The 13761-nt window shown below is 46.1% G+C and overlaps 1 protein-coding gene across 1 annotated transcript in view; it reads right to left on the bottom strand.

Moving 5' to 3' along the window:
* Window positions 1-9619: 9619 nt before the first annotated feature.
* Window positions 9620-13761, bottom strand: part of LOC116502875 (zinc finger protein 345-like) — a 34575-nt gene continuing 30433 nt past the window's right edge. Inside the window, exons 3-4 of the mRNA XM_032208852.1 lie at window positions 12229-12355; window positions 9620-11503 (exon numbers count right to left, since the gene is read on the bottom strand). Of these exons, the coding sequence (XP_032064743.1) occupies window positions 9630-11503; window positions 12229-12355 (2001 nt within the window). The 3' untranslated portion in view covers window positions 9620-9629. The remainder of the gene's footprint in view (window positions 11504-12228; window positions 12356-13761) is intronic.

The raw sequence follows: 13761 nt of genomic DNA, 5'->3' as shown, positions 1-13761 counted from the left end.
AGTTCATACTAGGGCTTGCAGAGTCACGCTGAATCACACAGGAGAAAACAAACTCCTAGAAAGCCATAACAACCTGATAGTGAATAACATAACATTCTGAGATGTGCTCTACCATTGACGTCCAGGATTTGACCATATATAGAGAGAACTTTCCTGAAGCAGTAGATTAGAAATTGTACTTTTACAGGCTGTTTTTTATCACATGTTATTGCTCCTCCTGCCTTTGTCCTGTCTCAATAAAAGGGGCTCTCAGGTCCCAATCTGGGTCGCTCCATCCCGAGAAAATTTGTCTCCTGTCTTTTCTCAAACATTGGCCTCATGGGCGAACAGCGGAAACTTCACATTTGGTGACTCCGACGTGATTGATGTGACGTGATCAACCCTACGTGATGCAACGTGATCGACATGATCTTCCTGTGTCACCAGCCTTTCACTCATCCCCGACTTGGCAAAGTCTCGCAACCAGGGCCTGCTGTTAGCGAACAGAGCACCCTCCCAATCGTGAGTATGGGCTCAGGTTTCTCGAAGGCTCAAACTGCACACCTGCAGGAGCTTCGGGAAATCATTAAATCGTCTGTTGCAATCTCTCAGGCGACAGGTCATCCGCTTCCCATTCCCCCGAAAAAACATTTCCTCTCTCTATTGGCTTACATCTAAGAATTGTCCCATTTACCCTGAGAAGGGCTCTCTTAAAGTAACCTCGAGCCCTGCCAGAAGTTCTCACTACTTGGAGACTTCTTGTAAAATCCCTTCAAATTCATGAGGAAGATATGCAGAGGGCTGCTTTTAAGCCTTCGGCAACATCTCCCCCGCGCTACTAGGAGATCGCCCCTCCTGAGGCCCTCTCCAAAACTCCTCCACCTCCCCCGGCCTCTCCGGAAGAGAAGGTTTCCCCTCTCCCTTCCCCCGCCCCGCAAGTGTGGCGTAGCGCTCTCCAGGATGCTGTTCCAAAACCTTTTGACAGGCATGCTTCTTACCCCCTCTCAGTATGCCATTTGGACCTCCGAATACCTTAGAGAGATTAACAAGGCGATTGCCAAGGGTCTGTATAACAATGTTACCGCCCCTCAGCTAAAGGGAGGGGATGGGTTTGATACGGGGCCTCTGCAGGCCACGGCCCCCCGGGAAGCCCTTGGAATTCTTTTCACAGATGTTTCACAGAGCAATTGATTTATAGGATCTGAATTGGAATGGAGAAAAATGGTTTTGTGCATGTGTAAGTTTGTGTGTGTATGTGTTTGAGTGAGCGAAGGATCCAGTAAGGGAACTGCGCCTATTTAGTAGGTAAATTATGGGGACAGGTTGGGCAGTAGAGAGTACAGAGAAAGTGATGAAAGAGTGAAAGAGACAGAAAGACAAAGAGTGAGAGAAGGGAAAAAGAGAAAGTGACAGAATGTGAAAAGAGGGAAAGAGAACGTGAAGAGAGGGACAGAGAGAGAAGAGAGGAAGAGGAAAGAGATATCCCACAGCCTTTATAACACCCCTGTGTTTGTTATAGAAAAGAAATTTGGTAAATGGCATTTTTTGCATGATTTGCAGACTGTTAATAAAATTCTCCAACCCGTGGGAGCGCTGTGGCCTCCCCAATCCAAATTTGATTTCCCAAGAATGTGATCTCATGACACTTGTCCACTATTTCTCAGACACCCACCCTTTTTGCAGCCCTAATTACAAAGCCCTTCTGCTCCAGTGGAAGCCTCCTTCAACAGCTTTTTCCTATCAAAGACGCTATAACTGTCTTTGCCGATGGGAGCATGTGCCTGGCAGGAGGATGGTACATGGCACACCCAGCTCACAGAGCCACAAAAATCTGCTCAAAGAGATGAATTGGCCGCTTCCATCTTGGCCTTTCAGTTATTTGACAAATGACTGTTTAATCTTTATGTGACTCAGATTATAACCTCTTTGTATGAGTCTTATCTCTCTCCTTCTATTGATTCACAACTTTTGTCTCTGTTTCTCACTTTACAAGGTCTTGTCTCCTCTCGCTGTTATTGTTTCCATGTCTCCCATATCTGAAGTCATCAGCCTTTCCCTGGGCCTCTCCAGGAGGGCAGTGATGTTGCTGACGCTGCGGCATCAGCCCCCCCACCCCATGTCAATGTTTGTTCTGCTATCACACCTTGGGATAGCCACTCTTACTTTCACCAGAATAAAAAAGCGCTCATAAAACAATTTGGCATTACTGCAAATGAGGCTCTGCTATTGTTCAGCAGTGCCCCACCTGTAGCCAGCAGGCAAACCCCCTCCCGATGGGAGTTAACCCCAGGGGGACAGAGTGTTGCTAAATTTGGCAAATGCATGTTACCCAATATCCTCCATTTGCCCCTTGGAAATATTTACATGTTTCCATTGATACGTATTCAGGCTACATTATGGCATCCCCACAAAGGGGTGAAGCCACCAAACATGTTATTAATCATTCTATTCGGACCTTTGCATCGCTGGGACACCCAAAAGAATTAAAAACAGCCTTTGCTGCCTTTTGTAACCAATGGAGCATTGTGCATAAATTTGGCATTCCTTATAACAGCCAGGTTCAGGCGTTGGCTGAGCACGCCAACCAGACATTAAAACATGCCCTGGGCAGATATATTGGCAATAGGGGAAAACGCCCCCTGGCCTCCCAGCAGTGCAACACACCGGCAGCCACCATCCTCGGCAGCGACTCGTCATTTTGCAGCTCCACCTACTGCAGACACCTCCCGTCCACCTGCCTACTATCGCTGCTTGCCTGACTTGACGTGGCGAGGACCTGCTGACCTGATTACCTGGTAAAGGAACTACGCTGCAATCCAACTCAAAGAGAAAGTTCTTTGGATTCCAGGATGGCACGTAAGACCATATTTGCCAAAACCACCTATACAACCACCTACACAAACACAGAAGCAGCCTGACCATGACCAACCAGCAGGAACCACAGCTTGAGGCTGTCTCTGTCTCTGACCTGGAACACAGAGCAGAGCACCCTCCACCGTACACTCCCCCGCCTGGCTGCTCCGTCTTTCGCCGCAGATCCCCCTACTATGTGTTTGGTTGAATGCTACCTGTTGTCATTATTTGAACCAGTCCGGACAAATGGAAACCAGTGTGGACAAATTACATGATACCGTTCAAGCGGTTAGACAAACATACAAAGCCTTGGACTCCTGGTGGGACTGGATGACCTCTTGGTTACCAAATTTTAGCTGGTTGGGAAATGTTTCCAAGACCGTTATAACCCTTGTTGCTTTGCTGATACTGTTGTGTTGCTGTATTCAATGTGTACCCTCTTTATTAACTATGTGTAAGAATATACTCCCTAGCTTGGCTCCACAGAAGAACATTCACATTGTCAACCACATGGAGTTACATGAACAGTCAACCCCTTGCATGGGGAAAGCTCCCTTCCGCATGCCCAGCGACGAAGAAGGAGACGCTGCCTTTTAAAAAACAAAAACATTCCGTGTGTGTGTGTGCAGGGCAGTTTCTGCTGTCTGAAACACACATACACAGGGATGCAAAAACATCGCACCAGAAACATCTTTCCGGCCTAAATGGCCAGGACTCACTATGCAGCCTCATGTAACATGAACTATGTGAGCCAGCTACTCCCACACATGCCCTTTCTCCCCGCAATGCCATGCAGCTTATAACTTTCTATTCCCCCTTTGCCCACCCTTTGCCATGATGTGATTTTATATTGGTTTATGTGTAGAATGCTGTGATTAGCCCTGGTAGATGAAGAGGGAAAGTCTTTTTGACAAAAAGAAAATAAAAAAGTAGGAGATGTTGTAATATAGTTCCTTGTGCAGGTGTGTGTCCTCCATGGCCTAGTTCATACTAGGGCTTGCAGAGTCACGCTGAATCACACAGGAGAAAACAAACTCCTAGAAAGCCATAACAACCTGATAGTGAATAACATAACATTCTGAGATGTGCTCTACCATTGACGTCCAGGATTTGACCATATATAGAGAGAACTTTCCTGAAGCAGTAGATTAGAAATTGTACTTTTACAGGCTGTTTTTTATCACATGTTATTGCTCCTCCTGCCTTTGTCCTGTCTCAATAAAAGGGGCTCTCAGGTCCCAATCTGGGTCGCTCCATCCCGAGAAAATTTGTCTCCTGTCTTTTCTCAAACATTGGCCTCATGGGCGAACAGCGGAAACTTCACACTCAGCCAAGCTATTTATTTATTTATCTATTCTAATGTGTGCACAGAGAAACCTCAACACTTTTGTAAATGTAGCTTTAGCTTTCCGTGATACTTCCTATTTGCAGCATACTTCTTTTTCGAGTCTCTCCTTTTTGGCCCTTTTGCCTTCTCCCATTATACATTTGGGGTTCTGGTTTAGCAAGCTGAAGCATTTATGCTCTTCTCCCCAATACTGCCAATTAATCAACACATTCTTAACATGCATGATTCTGCCTTAATAATAAATTGAAGGGAAATAAGAATAAGAATAGAACTGGTAAAATTAGTGGAACATAATAAAAGTAAAATCAGTAGAATTAGTTTAACTTGCTGTTTTACTCGGTGCCTGGTGGATATTCAAGAAGCGAGATATGTCAAGGCTTTGCAAGGTTACGTTGGGATAATACCTGTATTGCTAAGCACCAAGCCTCTCTCTTCCTTGCTGAACAGCCAATGCAGGGCTACAAGGAAGGGATGGGCTAGGAGGCCAGAGTTGGGTACTACGCTAATGTCTCTGAAGGTATAAAAGGACACCATACTTTTCCCAAAGTGTGGCCTTTCACCGCATGCTCTTTGTATGTATGTAATGGAATGGTCTACCCAGCTCTTCTTTGTACAAATAAAAGCTGTTACTTTTTCCAAGCGTCTTTTTTTGGGTCTCACTCTTTGGCATTCAGGTGACTCAAGTACATTTTGGGACCTTACAAAATAATCAATTGCTGCTTTACAATTAGTGGTCAACTTACAATCATTTGTTCAGTGAGCGTTGGAACATACAACAGCACTGGGGAAAAAAAAGATTTACGAATTTTTTCAAACAACCGTTGCAGCATCCCTGTGTCATGTGACCAAAATTCTCTTTCTAAGTGGCCTGTATTTTTGATAGCTGGAGTGTCCCTGAATCATGAGATCACCATTTGAAACCTTTCCTTAGGCAAAGTCAATGGGGAAACCACATTTACTTAGCAAAACCATGGTACTCATTGTATTAGTGTAGCAAGACAAGTTGTAAAATGGCACAAAACTCATTTAACAACTGTCTTGCTTAGCCATGGAAATTTGGGGCTTAATTGTGGTCACAACTCAAATGCCATCTGTTTCTTCTAAAGCTGGTTCCCTAAATTGTTCAATCTCCCAACCAAAAAGACTCTATACCCGAGATGGGTATGCTAAGCCTTTAACTACTGTATAAGCTACATCATTAATAAAAATCAAGCACAATCAATATCATATCTCAGACTAGAAATCAGTTAAACACAACCAATGTTAGGTGGTGCAAACACAGCACAATCCCTCCAGTTATTACTTTTGACAAAACTCTCGAGTCTCGTATTAGTTCATTCTCTTCCGTCACTTTCTCCCAGCGAAGTGCTTCCTGAAGATTCTGTTTCTATTTGTTCTGGCGTGATTTTCTTCACATAGGTGTAGTAGATTCACTGGTTGATTCCTTCCAAAATTAGGGAAATATGAATGGGCGGCAACACCTGAAGAAACCATAACAGGGAGGGGCAGATACGGCGGGGACTTTAGGGCAGGCCATTACCGGGGAAGGAGGGTTCGCTATATCACAGAGATCCCTCCTTCCGGCCCTAGGAGTCCCACTCCAAGGTCAGATGGCGCGAGTAATCAGGACCCTGGTCTCAGGCTGCTGTCGCTAAATGCCAGGTCTGTTGTTCATAAGGCTCCCCTCGTCCGGGACTTGATTTTAGACGAGGGGGCAGACCTGGCATGTATTACTGAGACATGGCTGGGCACGGAGGGAGGAGTCCCCCTCGTAGAGATGTGCCCAGACGGATTTCAGGTGCTTCATCAGCCAAGAGCCCAGGGAAGGGGTGGCGGTGTGGCTATTGTAGTCCGGGAGTCTTTAGCACCTCGTAGGATCCCTGCTCCGGAGCTTGTCGGGTGTGAGTCCCTACTGTTGAAGCTGGACCTCAAGGGTCAAGTGGGTCTGCTGCTAACGTACCTGCCTCCCAACAGCGTTGCAGCAGCCCTCCCCTCACTCCTCGAGTCAGTAGCCGAGCTAGCAGTTGAGTTCACTAGGCTTATGGTTCTGGGGGACTTCAACTTGCCTTCGCTCGGTGAACGCTCTGACGGAGTGCAGGAGTTCATGGCTTCCATGACAGCCATGGGCTTGACCCAGGTAATTCAAGGCCCAACCCACTCAGCAGGTCACACACTCGACCTCGTATTCCTCTCGGAGCAGTGGAGTTATGATCTTGGTCTGAGGGGTAATGAGATCATACCCCTGTCGTGGTCAGACCACTGCCTACTGAGGCTAGACTTCCGGAGGCCAAACCCCCACCGTAGGGAGGAGGAACCGACCAGGTGGTTCCGCCCCAGGCGACTTATGGACCCTGTAAGGTTCCAGACGGAGCTTGGGGTTATTCCTGACACTCTCGCCCACAGTTCAGCGGAGACTCTTGCTGCTGCCTGGCACTCGGCAGCGTCAGAGTCTCTGGACCGGATTGCGCCACTACGGCCCCTCCGGGTCAGCAGCTCCCGGAGGCCTCCTTGGTTCACCGAGGAGCTCCGGGAGATAAAGCGCCGGAGGAGACGCCTAGAGCACCAGTGGAGATCCGATAGGTCCGAACCGAACCGGGCACTTTTGACAGCATGCACCAAGGAATACATCGGGGCATTAAGAACAGCTAAAAGAACACACATTGCCACCTTGGTAGCGTCCGCCGAGTCCCGCCCAGCCGCCCTGTTTAGGATAACCCGCTCCCTCCTAAATAGGAGGGAGACGGGGGACCCCTTACAGGGTAGGGCTGAGGAGTATGTTCAGTTCTTGGCGGACAAAGTCGCTCGGTTTCGGTCGGACCTGGACTCCACTCCCGCAGATCCAGCCGAGACACAGGGGAATGACTTGGCAGACCATCTCTGGGTTGAGTTTCAGGATGTTGCCTCTGGGGATGTGGACAAGGCTATGCGAGCTGTGAGTGCCTCCACCTGTATACTGGACCCGTGTCCCTCCTGGCTGGTTGCCAACAGCAGCGAGGTGACACGAGGCTGGATCCAGGCGGTTGTTACCGCCTCTCTTCGGGAGGGGCACTTCCCCGCCGCGCTCAAGGCGGCGGTGGTGAGACCCCTCCTGAAGAAACCATCCTTGGATCCAGCCGCTCTTAATAACTACCGTCCAGTCTCCAACCTCCCCTTCGTGGGGAAGGTTGTTGAGAAGGTGGTGGCCTTCCAGCTTCAGCGTACCTTGGAGGAAGCTAACTACCTTGACCCTTTCCAGTCCGGCTTCAGGCCCAGTTACAGCACAGAAACCGCTTTGGTCGCATTGACCGATGATCACTGGAGAGCCAGAGATGGAGGCCATGCGTCCATCCTGGTTCTCCTTGACCTCTCAGCGGCTTTCGATACCATCGACCATGGTATCCTTCTGCGACAACTGCGGGAGGTGGGGGTGGGCGGCACTGTTCTGCAGTGGTTCTCCTCCTACCTCTCGGACAGGTCGCAGTCGGTGTTGGTGGGGGGGCAGAGATCGTCCCCGAGGCCCCTAACTTATGGGGTGCCGCAGGGTTCGGTCTTATCCCCCCTACTATTTAACATATACATGAAACCGCTGGGCGAGATCATTCGGAGGCACGGGATAAAATACCACCAATACGCGGACGATACACAGTTGTATCTGTCCGCCCCATGCCAACTCAATGAAGCGGTGGACGTGATGAACCGGGGCCTTGAGGCTGTTAAAGACTGGATGAGAGCTAACAAACTGGTACTCAACCCGGACAAGACCGAGTGGCTGTTGTGTTTTCCTCCCAACAATTTGGCCGACGCTCCATCACTCAGGCTGGGGGGTCAAAATTTATACCCCTCAGACAGGGTCCACAACTTGGGAGTCCTCCTGGACCCACAGCTGAGTTTCGACCATCACTTGTCAGCTGTGACCAGGGGGGCATTTGCCCAGGTTCGCCTGGTGCGCCAGTTGCGGCCCTACCTGAACCGGGAGGCCCTCACAACAGTCACTCGAGCCCTTGTGATCTCTAGGCTGGAATACTGCAATGTGCTCTACATGGGGCTGCCCTTGAAGAGCATCCGGCGACTTCAGCTAGTCCAGAACGCGGCCGCGCGAGTGATTGTGGGCGCACCACGGTTCGCCCACACAACAGCGATCCTCCGTGAGCTGCGCTGGCTACCTGTTGATCTCCGGGTGCACTTCAAGGTCCTACTTACCACTCACAAAGCGCTCCATGGTAGTGGATCTGGCTATTTGAGAGACCGCCTTCTACCAATTACCTCCCTCCGTCCCATCAGATCGCATAGAGTAGGCCTCCTCCGAATTCCATCCGCCAGTCAGTGCCGACTGGCGACTACGCGGAGGAGAGCCTTCTCAGTTGCAGCTCCGACGCTATGGAACAATCTCCCCGTGGAGATCCGCACCCTCACCACCGTCCAGGCCTTCCGCACAGCCCTCAAGATCTGGCTATCCCGTCAGGCCTGGGGATAAGACTTTACTCTCGCCCCTCCCGAATGTTGAATGAATGTTGTGTTTTTACCGCTAATTATTTTTACTCACATTTTTTTTGTGTTTTGTCCTGCACTCCCCTCCCCTATTATTGTAAGCCGCCCTGAGTCCCCTCAGGGAAAAGGGCGGCCTATAAATGTTTAATAAAACTAAACTAAAAAAACAGTTCTGCACCTTACAACTTGGGTTGCAATGTTTCCCCTTGAAATATGTCATCATCTTCCCTATATGATATCTAAGCCACCTTTCTGCACCCTAATGTTGTCTGAATGTCTAATGCAAAAGATGCTTTTTTTCAAGAGTCAACTAGATTTTGTTTTTCCTTGAAGACATTTCACTTCTCATTCAAGAAACTTCTTCAGTTCAGAATGGAAGAAAATTCTTGGATGAGAAGTGAAATCTCTTCAAGGAAACAAAAAAGACCAGTTTCCTTTTGATAAAAACGCCGTTGGGACAACCGTATCCTGGATGACTGAGAATCTCCATAGACATCTGGATGTGTTAGTTTCCAAATCCCTACCTACCTTTGCTGTTCGTATTGACAACAGTTGATCAATGTTATATATTATATAAGCTAAGAGTGTATCCACCAGACACATGCCTTGTATGCCGAGTCACACTTGGCCAATGAGAGAATTCCTTCCATTCCTATTTCTATATTCTATGCTATTTCTATTCTATTCTTATTCTTTCTAGTCATATTTACTCTAGACTAGCACAAAGATCTAATATCGAAAAGTTAATTCCTAGTTATACAAAGTAATTCTTCTTTTTAATGGATCAAGACTTTTCTGCTGCTTTGGAAGCCCTTCCCATAGTCCATGCATTTCTACAGATTCTCCTGGGAAACCTCTGTGGGCACGGAGCACATTTTGAGAATCAACACAAACCAATTAGCGTTGTCTTTTCCTGCTGTGCATCTTCCTATGGCGACTAAGGTCACTCCAGGTTCTGAATTTCTTTCCACACTCCACACACTCATACGGCTTCTCCCGTGTGGATTCTTTTATGGACCCTGAGATTCCTGCCATCTCCGAAACTCTTTCCACAGTTGATGCATTTAAATGGCTTCTCTCCTGTGTGGATTCTCATGTGCGAGGTAAGACTACCACTGTCTCTATAACATTTTCCACACTCCAGGCATTTATAGGGTTTCTCCCCTGAGTGAAGTCTTCTATGGATCCTGAGTGAATTACTTTCATTAAAGCTTTTTCCGCACTCGTAACATGTATACGGTTTTTCTCCCGTGTGGATCCTCTTGTGGATACCAAGAAAACTACTTTTTCTGAAACTCATGCCACATTCCGTGCATTTATAGGGTTTCTCCCCTGTATGAATCCTTTTATGGATCATCAGTGCTTGAGAATCATGGAAGCGTTTTTCACATTCCTGGCACTGATATGGTTTCTCCCCAGTGTGGGTCCTGCTATGTACAATATAGCAATATCTTCTATTGAAGCTCTTTCCACACCTGTGGCATTCATATGGTTTCTCCCCAGTGTGGATCCTTTTGTGGCGAGAGAGAGAACCCAAATTAGAGAAGCATTTGTCACATTTGGTGCACTTATAAGGCTTTTCACCTGTGTGGATCCTTTTATGGACAGTAAGATTCTGTGGAGTACTGAAGCACTTCCCACACTCGGCACATTGATATGGTTTCTCTCCACTGTGGATTCTCCTTTTATGGAGAATAAGGAGACGTGTTTGACTGAAGCGCTTCCCACACTCAGCGCATTGATATGGTTTCTCTCCAGTGTGGATTCTTCTATGGGAAGTTAAGCGGCTGGAATCACCGAAGCTCTTTCCACACTCCAGACATTTGTATGGTTTCACCCCTGTGTGGGTCCGTTCGTGGGCATGCAAGCTATGAGAACGGGCAAAACACTTTCCACACTGCAAGCATTGAAAGGGTTTCTCCCCAGTGTGGGTCCTGCTATGTACGATATAGTTATATTTTCTACTGAAGTTCTTCCCACAAGTGCGACATTCATATGGTTTCTCCCCAGTGTGGATTCTTCTATGGGAAGTTAAGCGGCTGGAATCACCGAAACTCTTTCCACACTCCAGACATTTGTATGGTTTCTCCCCTGTGTGGGTCCGTTCGTGGACCTGCAAGCTATCAAAACGGGCAAAACACTTTCCACACTGCGGGCATTGAAAGGGCTTCTCCCCCGTGTGGATTCTGTTATGGGCAGTAAGGTGTGAAGAGTAATTGAAGCTCTTTCCACACTGCAGGCATTGAAATGGTTTTTTTCCTGTGTGGATCCTCTTGTGTGACTTAAGATGACCTTTTTGACTGAAGCTCTTTCCACAGTGCAGGAATGTATAAGGTTTCTTCCCCTTATGGACTCTCTTATGTGAACTGAGATGATTTTTCTGCCTGAAGGTCCTTCCACAATCCAGACATTTGTGTGGCTCCTCTGCTTTGTGAATCTTTTTATGCAGTGCAAGAGAGCGGCTTGTACTGAAGCTTTCTGCACACTCCATACATTTGTACATTTCCCCTCCTTCTTGTATTCTTTCATGTAAAGGAGAAGGAAGAGTCCTCCTGGAGGGTTGCCTGCTTTCATCCTGTTTCTCTCCAGCAGGGCTTTGGCAACAGTCACAAAATCCCAATCCATCTCGAAGTGTTTTCCCACACCTTGGACACACTTCTTTTTCTTGGCAATCATCTGTGTCCAATAAGACATTGGTATCTGCACAAGGTAAACCAGAGCAATTATCCAGCTCAACCGTTAACAGGTTTTCCTCAGAACTTTGCTTTCCATCCATCTTTTCTGTAACATCCTTTTTGTCTTTTGGCAAAGGTGCTGCTGCCTCTTGACCAGAATCCTCCATCTCCCATCCGTCACCTGCTTGCAACAGAAAAAGAAAAATTAATACAAACAGGTGCCAAAGGGATCAAGCACCACTGCTGTATTTGAACAGTATCAATATTTTTCCAAACTCCCATTTGTTCAAAACAGGATGCTATGCTTGTTATTAATGCGGGAAACAAAGTTGTATTGTTTTTACAGAACTGTAAGAATGGCCTGTGAACAAAATACATTGCATATGTTTCTAATCTCATGAGCTACGCTGAAGCTTGGGAATTGTATGTAGGAGCTAGAATCAGAGGCCTCTGTTATGCTAGAAACCAGCCTTAACCAGAGTTTACCGATATGATAGTTACTCTAGAGTCAACCCATAGGAACTAGGACCACAAAGGAAAGTGTAAATAACGGCAGGGGGAGGTAGAATTAGAGTCATGGGAGATGTAATCAGGGGTAGAGATAATGTGTTCACTTTATTATTACAAAGCCAATGAAGAAGAGGTGAGAGGTAAATTTGTAACAGTACTAGAGAATATAACACAAAAGTATTGATGATTTAGGGTGTGTCCACAGTACCTGTGTGTGTGTGTATCTGTGTGTGGTCTACCCTCTTTGCAAAGTGAAGAATACAATTACCAGTGTTTTCTTTTGGAGGTTTTGGCTGCTCATTGCTTATTTCCAAATGAGACAACGAATCCCACATTAAGTTGATATAAGATTTGACCTTTGGTACTAAATACAGACATCTTAAGGGAATCCCTTACCTAAGGAGGCCATGTTCCTCTTGATTTCCAGCATGACCTCTTGGTATAAGGCTTTTTGTTTAGAATCCAGCAGGGCCCACTCCTCCACGGAGAAAAACACAGCTACATCCTCAAATGATACCAAATTCTGACACAGGGAGAGGACAAAAATGCAACATATTCCATGAACATTCCTAACAATGAGCACTTCAATGAATTAATTACATGCGAATCTTCATCTTAATGAACAAACTGCAGAGTTTCCAAGTTGGGCAAAGGAGCCTGTTAGGATATTGAATTTAGTAGGTGGAACAGTAAACTCTACAATAGACCCCAACACAACTGTGATCACTTAGTAAGAGAGTGCTGACTCATGCATGATACAATCTAAGCTATGATTGGTTGCTGTAAGTACAAAAGGGGTGTCTCTCTTTTTTCCCTCCTTTTTTTCTTTCTGTGTGTTCTGCATGATGTTTTAGATTTACTTCATGGTGTTCCTGACTATCTTATTTTCTTCCTTCTCTGGATGATGACAAAGACTGCTGTAAACTTGATGAGAACTATCTTGAATGCATTTGGGTCAATATTAATGGTTGGGGTGGGTAATGATATTGCCATAGGTCTATACTACAGGCCACCCAACCAAGCAGAGGAAGTAGATGAACTTTTTGCTAGTCAGCTAACTAAGGTATGTAGGAAGCACACCACAATAGTAATAGGGGATTTTAACTACCCTGACATCAACTGGGAAATAAACTCTGTACCAAGCGGAAAATCAAACAGTTCCTAACAAACCACCAGACAACTTTGTTTCCAAAAAGTAGAGACGGGAACAAGGGGATAAGCCATATTGGACTTAATTCTCACTAACTGAGAGGAAATGATAGAAGGTGTTGAAGCTACAGGAACCTTGGGGGCAAGTGATCATGCAATATTGGAATTCAACATTATACAAACACAAATAGTAAGACAAAGTCAAACTAGAATCTTGGACTTTAAGAGAGCTAATTTCAATAAACTTAGAGAGAACTTGGGAAGGATTCCATGGATGAGAATCCTCAAGGGGAAAACAACTCAAGAAGCTTGAGAAATTTTGAAAAATAGTATTACAAAAGCCCAGTCTAGCACAATACCAATGAAGAAGAAAAATAACAGCTCCCAAAAGAAGCCAGTATGGCTGCATAAAGAATGCTCTGACAAATTGAAAGACAAAAAAGAGATGTATAAAAAGTGGAAAGGGGGGACATAACTAAGACAGAATATCAGCAAATAGCCCGAGCCTGTAAAGATGAAGTGAGGAAAGCTAAGTCTCACAATGAAGAAAGGCTTCCGATAAGAGTAAAAAATAACAAAAAAAGCTTCTTCCAACATGTTAAAAACAAGAAAAAAAGTTAAGGAAACAATTGGTCCATTGCTGGGAGAAGATGGCAATAAGATGACCAGCAACAGGGAGAAAGCAGAACTATTTAACTCATTTTTTGCATCTGTCTTTACACAAAGGGAAAAAAACAGTCCAACTTATCAAAAACAGCACCACAAAAATCAGCTTGGGAA

The sequence above is a fragment of the Thamnophis elegans genome, chromosome 2 (assembly GCF_009769535.1).
Source record: "Thamnophis elegans isolate rThaEle1 chromosome 2, rThaEle1.pri, whole genome shotgun sequence".
NCBI classification, from domain to species: Eukaryota; Metazoa; Chordata; class Lepidosauria; order Squamata; family Colubridae; genus Thamnophis; species Thamnophis elegans.
This window is presented reverse-complemented; position numbering and strand designations above follow the sequence as displayed.